At 47.8% G+C, this 15343-nt stretch overlaps 1 protein-coding gene across 1 annotated transcript in view; it reads left to right on the forward strand.

The window, feature by feature from the left end:
• Nucleotides 1-15343, forward strand: part of BIRC6 (baculoviral IAP repeat containing 6) — a 338471-nt gene that overhangs the window by 279859 nt on the left and 43269 nt on the right. The window contains 2 exon segments of the mRNA XM_030557127.1: nucleotides 8698-8843; nucleotides 11234-11344. Of these exon segments, the coding sequence (XP_030412987.1) occupies nucleotides 8698-8843; nucleotides 11234-11344 (257 nt within the window).

Genomic DNA, 15343 nt, shown 5'->3' on the forward strand with positions numbered 1-15343 from the left:
GAAAGTTTTTCTTCAACATTTTGGGGATACTTGGACAAGCTATTTTGAAGTATGATGATTTCAGAAGTTAAGTTTTTCACTTTTCCAAAAATCTGTTTCCCAAGTACATTATTTACCTTGCCATGGTGTTCCAATATCAGAATTATAACTCCTTACACCTTTTGTACTCGTCTCTGTACCTTTATAAAGATAACCTTCAAGCTTTTTTTCTGCTACTCTTTTACTTCAGAAATAGTAGCCATATAATGTTGCAGTCTTTGTGAGGGTACATCTACACTACGGGATTATTCCAATTTTACATAAACTGGTTTTATAAAACAGATTGTATAAAGTCGAGTGCACGTGGCCACATTAAGCACATTAATTCGGCAGTGTGCGTACATGGTCCGAGGCTAGCGTCAATTTCCGGAGCGTTGCACTGCGGGTAGGTATTGCATAGCTATCCCATAGTTCCCGCAGTCTCGCCCGCCCCTTAGAATTCTGGGTTGAGAGCCCAGTGGCTGATGGGGCAAAAATCATTGTTGCGGGTGGTTCTGGGTAAATGTCGTCAGTCATTTCTTCCTCCGGGAAAGCAACGGCAGACAATCATTTCGCGCCCTTTTTCCCTGGATTGCCCTGGCAGATGCCATAGCACGGCAACCATGGAGCCTGTTCAGCTTTTTTTTTTTTTTTTTTTTTTTACAGTCACCGTATGTGTACTGGATGCCGCGGACAGAGGCGATACTCCAGCGCTACACAGCAGCATTCATTTGCTTTTGCATGATAGCAGAGACAGTTACCAGTCGTTCTGTACCATCTGCTGCCAGTGTAATTTGGCAATGAGATGACGATTATCTGTCCTTCTGTGCTGTCTGCTGCTATCATAGGTGCCCTTGGCTGAGATCGGCCAGGGGTGCAAAAGCAAAACTGGGAATGACTCCCCAAGTCAATCCCTCCTTTATGGTTTCTAAAAATAGTCAGTCCTGCCTAGAATATGGGGCAAATATACTAGAGAAGCAGTGTATCGGATAGTACAGCTGCTCTGTGTCAGATCCCGCAGAAATGATGAGCTACATGCCATTCACGGGGGAGCCCCTGCAACAATCCCACCCGTTGCTTCCCTCCTCCCCCAACCTTCCTGGGCTACCGTGACAGTGTCCCCCCCATTTGTGTGATGAAGTAATAAAGAATGCAGGAATAAGAAACAGTGAGTTTTTAGTGAGATAAAATCAGGGGGAGGCAGCCTCCCGGTGCTATGATAGTCCAGGCAGGAAATTAAGCAGTATGGGGGAGAGGAGCCCAGCATCCCACTGCTATGATAGTCCAGGCAGTACAGAATCTTTTCTTTTCACATGAAAGGGAGGGGGCTGATTGAAGCTCAGCCCCCAGTTGCTATGATGAAGACGGTTACGAGCCATTCTGTACCATCTACTGGGAATGACCGGGAGTCATTCCTATTTTCACCCAGGCGCCCCCAGTTAGCCTCACCTGAAGCCAGCCAGGAGCACTCATGGGTTGATAAGAAGGACGGTTACCAGTCCTACTGCACCGTCTGCCACCGGGGAAGGGAGAGGAGCGGATACTGCTCTTCACTGCTGCAGCATCGCGTCTACCAGCAGCATTCAGTAGACATAGGGTGACATTGAAAAAAGTCAAGAAACTATTTCTGTCCCTTTTCTTTCACGTGGGGGGGGGAGGGAGTGAGTAAATTGAGCTATTCCCTGAACCACGCCGGACAATGTGTTTGACCCTACAGGCATTGAGAGCTCAGCCAAGAATGCAAATACTTTTCGGAGACTGCTGTGGACTGTGGGATAGCTGGAGTCCTCAGTACCCCCTCCCTCCCTCCATGAGCGTCCGTTGGAGTCTCTGGCTTCCCGTTAAGCTTGTCACGCACCACTGTGTAGCCTGTAGATTTTTTTTTCAAACGCTTTCGCATTTCATCTTCTGTAATGGAGCTCTGATAGAACAGATTTGTTTTCCCATACAGCAATCAGATTCAGTATCTCCCGTACGGTCCATGCTGGAGCTCTTTTTGGATTTGGGACTGCATTGCCACCCATGCTGATCAGAGCTCCACGCTGGGCAAACAGGAAATGAAAATCAAAATTTCGCGGGGCTTTTCCTGTTTACCTGGCCACTGCATCCGAGCTGAGATTGCTGTCCAGAGCGATCACAGTGGTGCGCTGTGGGATACCGTCCGGAGGCCAATACCATCGATTTGCGGCCACACTAACCCTAATCCGATATGGTAATACCGATTTTAGCTCTACTCCTCTCGTTGGGGAAGAGTACAGAAACCGATATAAAGAGCCCTTTTTATTGATATAAAGGGCCTTGTAGTGTGGACGGGTACAGCGTTAAATCGGTTTAACGCTGCTAAAATTGGTTTAAACGCGTAGTGTAGACCAGGCCTAAGACTGCGAATGTAATATGACAGGAAGCTAAAGCCTGCTGGTATCCAGCTTTCTACACTAAGGGTGGGAAAGGAAGAATATTGAGTTCTTCTCTGAGTGCTTGCTCATGTTGATTCTATTCTAGGTGTGCGTGTGCCCATGTGCAAAGTTGTCTTAATGCAGTGTCTGTGGGATTGGCTGTGGTGCTCTCTGGAGTGCAGTGCTCATGCGTCTGTATATTAAGTGCCACCAGTCCTATGCCCTCTCGGTTCCTTATTACCGCCTGTGGTGGTTGGTCAGAGCACCTTTTTTCCCTTGCATGGCAAGTGTTCAGCAGTTCTCTCCTTTTCTTCAAGTTTTAGTGTCTTGTAAATAGTTTGTTTATAATAGTTAGTGAAGTAAGTACTGTAGGGAGTAAGTTAGTCTCTGGGTTTTAAGCCCTGTTCTGATTGTAACAGGCTGTGCCTGTTAGTGACCCTCATAGCAGCTGCCTGAAGTTCTTGGGGGAATTCCATGTGAAGAAGTGTTGCATCTGTAAGAACTTTCATCCCAGAACGCAGAGTGCAACATCCTTTTGAGGGCCCTCCTCATGGAGGCTGCTCGCCGCCTAGCATCTGAGCCATCCCAGCCGTACTCAACTCCCACTACTTTGGCCTCGGTGCACATTGCACCCCCGGCACCAGGCTCTATCCAGCACTGCTTCTCTTCTCCAGTGCTCAAGAAGAAGTTGCAGAAGCTGGACTTCCTGACACCAGGCAAGAAAGGCCAAGGGGTATCGGGTAGAGGACCCAGTTTGAGCTGCCGAGATGCCCTCTCCCTTCTCCTCTTCCCCCCCGAGGGATCTGCCACTGCCACTAACTCCAGGAGTGGTAGGAGATCCAGACTCATAGTGGGGCCGATGCCATCCCAGAGAGCAAAGGACTCTCCCAATGCAGCCAGAACTGTGATGGACCCGGCAAAGGCTCCCTACGAGGGCAAGCCAGACGTAATAATCCCCCAGAGAACGAATGAATGCTGCTGGTCCCCAGAGCTGAGACAGCGCTCTGTCACCGTGCCCAAGGTCTCTACAACTGCTCTGGTCACTGGTTCAACAATTGAGGTTCCTGGCACTAGGCTTCTGGTCTCTGTCCTCTTGATGAGGTTCGCCCAAAGGGAGACATCAGTCACCGTATTGCTGGCACTAGTCACTCTCCTGCCAACCGTCTGCACAATGTAGATGGACATCACCTACACTGTAGGAATGTTCTCTGACATGATACCGATCCCCCCACTTCCAGCAGCAGTCCACCTATTCGAGGCACTGTTCACCCACAGTGACGGTTAGCTGCCATGCTCAGGGGAGTGGAGAGTGGCTCTCTGTCGGACACCTGTTTGCTCCCATGGTCGTGGGCTCTGATGTATGCCTTCCCACCAGTGCCCTTGATCAACAGAGTCCTTATGAAGATCGAACATGACAAGGCAAAGGTGATCCTCCAGAGTGACCTAGCTGGCCAAATGGAAAAGGTTCATGTGCTGGTCCTTGGACCAAGGTATCCAGGCCAAACAGGCCTCGCTGCAGGTGATCCTTCTGAACTCAAGCTTGAAGGGTTATCCCTGCCATCAATTAAGACTATTTCAGACTTCCACTCCCTGCTCCAGGACAGGTCATGATGGTTCGGGGCTGTGTATAGGCAGTGAGATAGCTCAGGGTCAGGCCCACCGGGGGGGGTAGGAGCAGGGCAAGTGGGGCAATTTGCCCTGAGCTCCGCAGGGGCCCTGCAAGTCCTGGCCGAAAATCCCTTCCCTGGCTAGGAGCACCTTTTTAATTTTAACTCATCCAGCAGCGGTCCAGCTTTTCAGCAGCACTTTGCTGGTGGGCCCTTCACTCGCTCCAGGTCTTCTGTGGCACTTTGGCAGTGGGTCCTTCAGTGCTGCTGAAGACGCGGAGCGAATGAAGGACCCACCGCCGAAGACTCGGCACACCGCCCAGTGAGTACAAGCACCGCAACGGGTGGCACCTTTTCTTATGTCTGCTCCCTTGCTTTGCTCAGGGTGCAGGGAGGGGATAGCTAGGGACTGTGCACCAGGAGGACTCCCCTGTGGTTACTGTTCCCCAAGAGCTCCTGGCTTCACTGCTGTGGTAGGGGCTACTGGGGCTCCCGGCTTCAGGCTCATGGCATGGGGTGCCATGGCTCGGAGTTTCAGCCCTGCGGGGGGCTTAGGAGTGAAGGTGGGTGAGGCTCAGGCTCTGGGTTCCAGCTATGTGGCCCCGTGGCCGCCCTGAAAGGGCTTGAGGCCCCTTGAGGATGCAGACCCCCGGTTGAGAACCACTGCAGTAGAGTTTGAAATAATGGAGAATGTGCTGGGGGAGAATAGCAGCTGGCAAATACAGATTACCAAATGAATGTAGAACTCTCCTTTTGAACAGAATACAGAAGAGATTTTAAAAGAATTTGGGAGATTTAACAGACTGGGACGCATTAAGGATAATGTATTGCACTGAGATACTTCCAAAAATTACATGCATCACACAAAGTTCCATTATCACAGAGTGATAAAGTAAAAACTGTACTTGGCCAAATGGTAAAGTTAGAGGTTATTGTGAAAATATGCGCACCAGCTGACTGAGCTAACGGTTTGGTCACCATAATAATATGTCAAAGACTTGAATTCAAATTTGAGTCTATGCATCTTTCCATGCTTCACAGGGAAGTGATCCTCCCATCATTCTGTCCAAATCCACAGCATTCTGCTGTTGCCTGTCACACAGTCTGGATGTATGTATAGCGCTAAAGATCTTGCGGTCATGCTCCTTGTTTATTTCGTTTTTCCCAAAATGCCACAGTCTTTGGCCATGCAAACAATCCCTGACCAGACGGATTATTAGACATTGTGGTGGCATTGTGCAAACCTCTGCAAACTATACAAGGCATTCAGCAAACCTATTCCTGAAGGAATCAAAGCACACACTACAAGCTCTCTGGTGACATCCTGGGCAGAAAGGTTATGCTTCAACTGAGGAAATCGGCAGGGCAGCAGCCTGGTCTTCTATCAATGTCTTTATTAAACATTTAGGTGGGAGAGGTGGCTCTTTGCACATCCTAATTCTGGCCCCTGGCAACTAGTTACAGCAGCCTTGGAGCTGTGCTAAGATATATAAATTTGTAACAGCCCTATATGATCATTACACTTGTTGTGAAGAGCTAGAGGTTGTGGGGTGGTGAGGGTGAGGGTGGAAGAATAGGGTCGTTCTGCCAACCCTAATCCCCTTGGGAAATTCTATTCTTTGGAAAGATTCTTCTGTGGGTCTGGTTCTGCTCTTTAAAGATCCCTGCATCCCACATGAGCAGAATAAAAGCCCCACATTACAGGGCACTATTTTTTGCAAGGAAACAAATAGTTTTACAGATGATTAACACTCAGGAAAGGGAGGGAGGCAGAGAAAGGGAATTTGTTAATATTGAAAACTCATATTTACATTTGTCTAATTAGCCCTCTTTTTTAACTTTCTCTCTTGCTTTGTTAGCTAGATAATAAATCTATCTGCTGAATTAACTACTACTGGTGTTGAACTGTTTTTAGAGTTCACTGTATGTTCTTTTGGTTTTTGGTTTTTTTTCTTAGTCCTAAAACATGCTTAAGTACAATTTGCTTTAAAATTAAAATTGGAGGAAGATGTTTGGATTTTCCAAATCTAAAGTAAAATATATGAGATTTATTATGGAGAATAGCAACCTGTTCTGAAGAGGGTTTTTTTTTTTTAAATAATTTTTAAAACAATAATTTCCCTTTCTGTAGCTTGACCAGCCACGTTTTCTTTTCCTTGGCATATTTTTCTTTCTTGTAAATCTCTAGGGTTTTTGGGCTTCTGTCAGAAAAGCTGAGGTGCAGTCTCTGTTTCTAGCAAGCAGCATGAGAATTCTGATTTCAAGAGCCAATCTGTTGCCTTCACTGGGTTCTGTTAGAGCAGGGGTGGGCAAATTATGGCCTTGAGGCCACGTCTGGCCCTCCAGATGTTTTAATCTGGCCTTCGAGCTCCTGCTGGGGAGCGGGTTCCAGAGTCTGCCCTGCTCGAGCAGGCTCAGGGCCTTGCCTTGCTCCAGGCGGCTCCCGGATGCAGCAGCATGTCCCCCTTCCAGCTCCTACGCATAGGGGCAGCGAGGGGGCTCCGCACACTGCCCCGACCCAAGTGCTGCCCCCGCAGCTCCCTTTGGCTGGGAAACATGGCCAGTGGGAGCTGCAGGGGTGGCGTCTGTGGATGGGGCAGCTCACAGAACCGCCTGGCTGCACCTCTGCGTAGGAGCTGGAGGGGGGACAGGCTGCTGCTGCTTTTTCTGGGAGCTGCTTGAGGTAAGCACACCCCAGAGCCTGCACCCCTGGCCAACCCCTAATCCTCCTTCCCCCTCCCCCCCAATCCCTCAGTCCCAGGCCGGAGCACCTGCCTGCATCCCAACCCCTCATCCTCAGCCCCACCCCAGAGCCCTCACCCTCAAACCGAGCCCGGAGCCCACTCCCGCACCCTGAACTCCTCATTTTTGGTCGCACCCCAGAGCCCACACCTCAAGCCGGAGCCATTCCCCTCTCCCGCACCCCAGCCCCCAATTTTGTGAACATTCATGGCCTGCCATACAATTTCCATGCCCAGATGTGGCCCTCAGGCCACAAAGTTTGCCCCCCTCTGTATTAGAGGCTCAGCACTTCTGAAAATCTCTTTTTTTTTATGTACCAAAATGTGGATTTAGGAACCTAACTTCAGGCTCCCATTTTTTAAATCTTGGTCTATATCTCTACCAACAAAAGACTAAGGTGGAAATTTTGAAAAGCACAAATGGTGGGAGTTAGGCCCCCCCATCTGCCTTTTGTGCATTTAAAAATATCTTCCTAGGGCCTTAATACATGTGTTGCCTAACTCCCCTCTTTTCCCACACTGGCATTCTTGAAAATCCAGTATTTCCTTTAAGAAAACAATGGGTCGTAATCATTTTGAACAAAAAATCTGGTAGAAGGGAAAATCAGTGTTGCTACAATAAATTAACTTTTTTATTAACATACTCTAGGGATAGCTTTATTTGATGAGGTTCAAACACCTGAAATATCACCATAATTTCCTCAGTGTTGAATGTTTTATAAATACTGTAGTATTACCACAATTTCAGCCTGTTTTAAAATATACAGAGTCTGAAGTATTCAGAGATTGGGGGCGGGGGAGAATAGTTTGGAGCATCAGAACATCAAATTGCTAATTTCTACTTACATAAACAGCTTTTTGTTATGTGATGCCTATGATGATAGAAAAATAGGAAACAAGTGGTGGTTTGGCTGTTAATCTTGTTTGAATCTTAAAATGAACAGCTGCTGTTTTTAAAACAAAGATTTACAGAGAAGCAAAAAACTCACTAGAGCTAAATGAAAATGATTTTGTGAAGTGCGCACTTTAAAATTTGTAATGGCTTACATAGTGTTTTGTGCATATGCATATTAAAACTTAATTTACAAATAAACTTTGAAAATATACACACTAAATTTAGCATTGTCCATCTCATGTTTTCTTTTTCAAGAGCCTATTTATATTCAGATATAAACTCTTGATGGGTTGGCAAGATAAAAAGGTTATTTAAAATATCTTGGTCATTTACCTTAGCTACTCTTAGGAAAAAAATAGCAATGCTATTGTATACTATTTAAGTGTCTGGAATTTTTTTATTCTAAAACTCATAAGTTGGCCATTTTAATTTACATCAGGCTGAACTGATATACATAAATGGAGATTAAAATATTTAAACTTTTTGATGTTCATTTTTTCATTATTTTTATTACTTTAAGAAAACTTTGAGAGAGCATTACAATGTGGGGGGAAAAGTTTACATGTTTTAGGACCTAATCCTGCTCTGAGCTCTGCGCAAGGAGACCCAATGTCGGTTTGGGACCTTCAGATGTTTTTGTATTGGATTTTTCTATTAATTTTTGGTGTAAAGTACTTTGAAAATGAAAAGTGTCGTAGTTGGTTACAAACAACTATACTGCTGGAGCAAGAAACTGTTATTTCAGTATATTGTTTTGTCTTTCTTCAAACTTCACTTTGCTGTACCCAAAACACACATTTTTGCTGGTCCAGTTAAGACCATATGCTAATGACTGTGATATTTAAAGGAAAGAATTCAGTTTTTATCCTATTTCATGGTAGGTGTGGTGACACATTGCATTTCAAAAAGGCTTTGTTGTTTTTAGTGCTAATGTTTTTACCCATTGTCACTAATAGCCAGCTTTCTGAATATTGTGTCTGATTAGTTCTATAACCTTACCCGCCCCCTCACCCCTTTTCCCCATTCTTTTCAACAAACAGGTCTAAAAAAGAAAAAGCTAAAGCAGGAGTAAAACCAGATGCTTCTGATCAAGAGCCAGAGGGGCTGACACTTTTGGTACCAGACATCCAGAAGACTGCTGAGATAGTTTATGCTGCTACTACCAGTTTGCGCCAAGCAAATCAAGGTAGAATAAAAATAGTCACTATTTTGATGAATACCGTACATAGGATTTTTAGCATGCTTCTTGACATAAAATTCAGAAGCCAAGATTTTAAAAAATAGATGCCAGAAGTTAGATTGCTAGGACTTAGATGCCCAGTTGCCTAAATATTGGATTTAGCCACCTTAAATGGCACCACTGAGATCCTCAAAATCTCTGCTCAGATGCCATGTAGCCCTGCAGATGTCTGAAGTCCCTAGTCCCTTGCAGTTCCACCATTAAATTTCCCTACGTTTTATCAAGTGAGCTGCTACAGTCTAGCATCCAGGTGCCTATCTCATCTGTATGCCTCAGCGGGATCCTCAAAGTAGGCATTCCCCTGCGCCTCTCACCTGTGGCACTTACTCGAGTATGCGTGCTCAAAGCACGTGTAACCGCCTACAAAATGGCAGGGGAATAAGGAGGAGGCAGCTTCTTTGTAACCTTTATCCCAGTTGTTAGGGCACTCACCCAGGATGTGGGAGATCCAGAATAAATTCTCTTCTGCCTGATGTGGAAAAGCGATTTGAATATGGGTTTCCCATCTCACATGAGTCTCTTATCCACTGAGCTATGGGATATTCTGGTATGAGTCTTTCTCAATATTTCCAGTTGAAGCTGTTCCACTATGTAATAAATAAATAAGCATACATTGGGCTAGAGAGAGAGAATGAGTCTCTACTCCAGTGGCTAGGGCACCCACTTGAGAAATGGGAAACTTAAGTTCAGATCCCTTCTCCACAAAAGGCAGAAGTGGGGAATTGAACATTCTGTGTGAGTACCCTAATCACTGGGCTAAAGGTCGTAAGGGACTGCTACCTCCTGAATCTCTTGCAAAAAAAACAAACCCACCTACAATAGCAGTTTAGGTGCCTACCTCCAGAAGAGGGTTCACCGCAGTGATTCCCAAGTAGAGATTGGTGCAGGGCTGGAGCAACCCATGAGGCTACCTAGGCGGTCGCCTAGGGCACTAACATTTGGGGGGCGGTGACCAGAACCAGCGCTAGTGTTTTTAGCACCCTAGGTGCGTGGCCATTTCACTGCCCCACGCGCTGGCCTGTGGAGAGGATCCTCTGGTCCGCGGCTGTGGTGGAGCTCCTGCGGCCGTGCCTGCAGGAGGTCCACCGGAGCTGTGGGAAAGCAGACCATCCGCAGGAATGCCTGCGGCAGTTCCACTGGAGCCGCGGGACAAGGAGACCCTCCGCAGGCACGACTGCGGCAGGTCCACCGGAGCCGCCTGCAAAACCCTCCCCCGCCCCCCAATAATCCTGGCACCCTAGGTGATTGCCTAGGCCACCTAAATGAAAGCGCCGGCCCTGGCAGTGACCGCGACGGCTGCTCCGGTCGTTGGCATTTTGGGAGTGGGACCTTCCTCCGCCTCTGTCAGGGGCGGCATTTCAGGGATGGGACCTTCCGCCGCCGAGGGTGGCAAAAAAGTCCCTTTGAAGGGCAGAGCTTAGGCCTCACCCCCCTCTTTGGAATTTTCTGTTAACTAATTTAGGCAGCTCCCCATTCCGTTCACTGGCTTTTGTGGATCCCATTCTTAGGCATCTCTCTCTCTCCCTCTGCACTGCATAGGGAGCCTTGGTGCCTAATTCAGGGCTGTAGATTCCACTTGGTATCAAAGTTCCTACAAGTTAGGCATTGTAACACTTAGCATTGCAGTGCTTAAGTCCATTTGTGAATCTAGTCCCTAAGTCTTTAATTTTGGACTTAAGTGGCTTGATTTTCAAAACTGCTGAACACCCAGCAGTTTCCTGGGAAACGTTGGCACTCATTTTTAAAATTCTTGATCAGATTATACAAAACTGGTTAGTGTAAGGGACAATGCTGTATCTGCCAGTTTTTATCACAATTATGTAACATCTTGTCTAACATTGAGGAAAATGAATAAGAGAAAAGCTGACAAAGTGATAACTCTGCTGTTGCAATTAAACTACATGAAGGAAAAAAATTCTTAATAAGTTAAGTACAGAACAAAGAGCCTAAATTAAGGATTAAAATGAAGAAATTTCGTATAACATTTGGTGTCTATACAGAAATTAAAGAAACCAATAATGAATAGCTCTTATGGTAACACAAATTTTACAATATATGTGGCCTTCTACTCATAAGTCTATAGAGTAGAGAAACATGAAATTTTATAAAAAGTTCAGAAAATTATCTTAAATTCACAAAGCAAGCTGATAGTTTGAGCTTTACAGTTACATTATTTGTAAAGCAAAACTTAGTCTGAAATAAAGAGCTGATTTTTGTCATCACTTGGGAATATGTGTTCAGTATCCTTGTCAAACCAGCCACTAGTAAATGAGAAAAGATCAGATTTTAATCTTGTGTGGAAAAATATATATCACTTTCAAATTTTTATATAACAGAAAAGAAGTTGGCTGAATACTCCAAAAAGGCTTCTGTGAAGCCCAAGCCTTTGTCTGTTTTAAGGTCCCTTGAAGAAAAGTATGTGGCTGTCATGAAAAAACTCCAATTTGGTAAGTTAAGAAGAATTAATATTGTGTAATACTTTGTGTAGAAAGAAGAATTCTAAAAACATACATTGATACTTCAGTCCAGGAAAGATTTGCACATGTGAATAACTTCATACAGTAGACTGTTCACATGCAGAAGGTTACCCGTATCCATATTTTCAGGTTGTAGTAAGTTTCATTAGATTATGTTCAAATGTATTAAGTATGAGGGGTTTCACATACAAGCTACTAAATGATCTGTGTGTGTGTCTTTTAATTCTCGGAGACCACTGCTGACCAACGTTGTCTCCTTGTTTCCTTGTGCTTCCCCCATCTCTCTTTCTGTATCCTTCTGTTTTCTTCTGTCTTATATTTAAATTGTAAACTGTATAGGGCAGGAACAGTCTGTTTGTTCTGTGTCTATACAGCACCTAGCATGATGGGGTCCTGGTCCATGACTGGGCTCTTAGATACTATGAGAATATAAATAATCATTTCTTAAATTTTTTTTTAGGGGGGGGTTACAAATGTTGCAAAAACAACTGTTTAACTAACTTATTTGCTTCTATGAATAAATGTAAGACAATATTATGTTCAGAGATACATGTCTGGAGAGTCATGAATAAGGTTGTCAAGCAATTAAAAAAATGAATCACGATTAATCGCACTGTTAATAATAGAATACTATTTATTTAAATATTTTTGGATGTTTTCTACTTTTTCAAGTATATTGATTTCAGTTACAATACAGTGTGTACAGTGCTCACTTTATATTTTTATTACAAATATTTGTACTGTAAAAAAGATAAAAGAAATAATATTTTTCAGTTCACCTAATAGAAGTGCAATCTCTTTATCATGAAAGTTGAACTTACAGATGTAGAATTGTATGCCAAAAAAAACCTGCATTCAGAAATAAAACAATGTAAAACTTTAGAGCCTACAAGTCCACTCAGTCCTACTTGTTCAGCCAATCGCTCAGACAAACAAGTTTGTTTACATTTGCAGGAGGTAATGCTGCCGGCTTCTTCTTTACAGTGTCACCTGAAAGTGAGAACAGGCTTTCGCATGGCACTGTTGTAGCCAGCGTCGCAAGATCTTAGGTGCCAGATGCACTAAAAATTCATATGTCCCTTCCCGCTTCAACCACCATTCCGGGGGATATGCGTCCATGCTGATGATGGGTTCTGCTCGATAACGATCCAAAGCAGTGTGGACTGACGCCTGTTTATTTTCATCATCTGAGTCAGATGCCACCAGCAGAGGGTTGATTTTCTTTTTTGGTGGTTCAGATTCTGGAGTTCTTCTTCGAGTGCTTGCTCATATCCATTCCAGTCAGGTGTGCGCGCAATGCGTGCACGTTCGTCGGAGACTTTTTACCCTAGCAACACTCGGTGGGTCAGCAGGTCGCCCCCTGGAGTGGCGCCGGCATGGCGCCTGATATATACCCCTGCTGGCCCGCCCGCTCCTCAGTTCCTTCTTACCGCCCGTGTCGGTCGTTGGAACTGTGGAGCACGCCTAGCCGTTCTCCACCTCCCTAGCGTTTCACTCTTCTGTAGTCTAGTGTATATAGTTTAGTTATTATAGTGTTAGTTGTAGTTATAAAGTTAAGTAAGTATAGTTGTAAATAGTTATACTGAGGATCAGGGGTTCGCCCCTTTTTCCTCCCCGTGGTGCCGGGGCCCATGCCCGGTTCACCCGGCTTTAAGCCTTGTGCGGCCTGTCATCGGCCGATGCCAACAGGAGACCTGCACGACTCCTGTCTGAGGTGCCTAGGTGAGTTCCACCTTGTGGACAAGTGTTGGATCTGCAAGGCGTTCAAGCCCCGAACTAAGAAGGAGCGGGACAGTCGCCTAAAGCAGATCCTGATGGAGGCAGCGCTGACTCCCCCACCGTCGGCACCGACTCCGGCACCGGGACCAAGTGTCGCCTCCGCTCCGGACCGCCCGGCGCTGGCGAGGGCTCCAACTTCCCACTCGGCACCGGCCCGGCACCCTAGCCGGCACCGCTCCCTCTCCCCGAGGAGCAAAAAGCACAGGGCTCCTGCGGTGCCTGCAACTGCACCACAGTCAGAGCGTGGCTCAAAATCTGACCGTCCGGCACCGTCATCTGCCGCGGCACCGAGCGTCGCCACACCGTCGACTCCGGTCCCTCAGAGGCAGTTGAGTCCGGTGCCATTCAGCTCCCCGGTGAGGACAGGGGTCGAGCTCGTCGCGCCCTCCACGCCGGAGACCTTCTCAGCGGCACGCGACATCATTGCGTTGACAGAGCCCAAGCTGCCCCAACCGCCGGCACCGCCGGTGCGGGTTATACAATCGCTGGGCAAGCCCGCCATGGTACGGCCGCATTCGCCAGGCACTACCGAGCGGCGGTCCCGATCTAAATCGAGGGACCACTCTCAACGCCGCCGCTCGAGATCTAGACGCCGCTCGCAGTCCCGAGACCGCTACCTGCGGCACCACTCGTACTCGCAGCACCGTTCGAGATCCAGGTCGCCGTCGTACTACTCTCGGCACCGGTCTAGATCGCGGCACCGACGTTCATACCGCAGCCGATCCCGGCACGGCAGCGACCGGCACCGGTCGACCTCCCGGCACTGAGCTGGTAGCAGGTCCCGGTCTAGATCACGGTACCGCCATGACTCCCGGTACCGTTCACCGGCACCGCGCAGCGACGTCGGGATGCACAGAGGCCTGCCACAGTCATCGGCGGCTCCTCCCTGGCCTTCGAGGCACTCGTCCACTTCGTCCCATATGGACAGCGCCTCTTACGGGGGTTCAGATGTGCACACCCGCACGGACCAGAGTCCACCTCAATGGTCCTTTTGGACGCCCTGGGCATACCACCAAGCCCAGGGCGAACCTTCGGGACAAGCTCGCTCCAACCCACCGGAGCGTCGTGCACCAGAGGCCACAATCAGTCGGCCCCCCCCCCTCAGGTACGGAGGAAGACCCCACGGATACCATGGGGCAGCAGGATTCCCGGGAAACGGAGGCCCCTCCGGGGGAGGCTTCAGTACAAGAACCACTTCTCCCTGGGGTATCTTCGTCCTCGTCCCCGGATGAGGCGGTAGTGGGCACGTCTTCATCAGGGCCCCTGCCGATCGATCTCCGGGCACATCAGGACCTGTTGAGGCGAGTGGCCCAAAACATAAACCTTCCTGTAGAGGAAGTCCCGGAAGTAGAGGACCCGGTAGTAAGCATCCTCTCGGCGGAGGCACCGACCAGGGTAGCCCTCCCCTTCATTAAGTCGATCCAGGCAAAGGCGGACACCATCTGGCAGTCTCCGGCCTCCATTCCACCCACTGCCCGCGGCGTGGAAAGAAAGTATATGGTACCATCCAAGGAGTATGAGTACCTCTACGTACACCCTGCTCCTTGGTGGTACAGTCAGTCAATGACCGGGAACGCCACGGCCAACAGGCTCCTGCTCCAAAATCCAGGGAAGCCAGACGCATGGACTTGCTGGGACGTAAAATTTATTCTGCTGGAGGCCTTCAGCTCCGTGTGGCGAACCAGCAGGCCCTCCTGAGCTGTTACAGCCACAACACCTGGGAGGCTGTCGGCAAATATGCAGAGCTGCTCCCTCAGGACTCACGCCAGGAATTTTCAACTCTCCTGGAAGAGGGCAGGAGGGTCGCCAGAACCTCGCTACAGGCGTCCTTAGATGCCGCAGATTCAGCAGCGAGGACTCTGGTGTCGGGCGTAGCCATGCGCCGTATATCGTGGCTGCAGTCTTCCGGACTACCGCCGGAGCTGCAATACACGATCCAGGACCTGCCATTCGATCAGCAGGGCCTCTTCTCTGAAAAGATGGATCCCAGGCTACAGAGCCTAAAGGATAACCGGGTCATCATGCATTCTCTGGGAATGCACACGCCCCAGACTCAGAGAAGGCCATTCCGCCCCTACCATCAGCGCACTTACCCCCCGTCTCGCCCCAGACAAGACTTCAACCGGAGGCGAGGCCGGTCAAATCGCAGACGACAGTCAGGTCCTCAAAGGGGTAACACTTCCGGGTCCG

The sequence above is a fragment of the Gopherus evgoodei genome, chromosome 3 (assembly GCF_007399415.2).
Source record: "Gopherus evgoodei ecotype Sinaloan lineage chromosome 3, rGopEvg1_v1.p, whole genome shotgun sequence".
NCBI lineage: Eukaryota > Metazoa > Chordata > Testudines > Testudinidae > Gopherus > Gopherus evgoodei.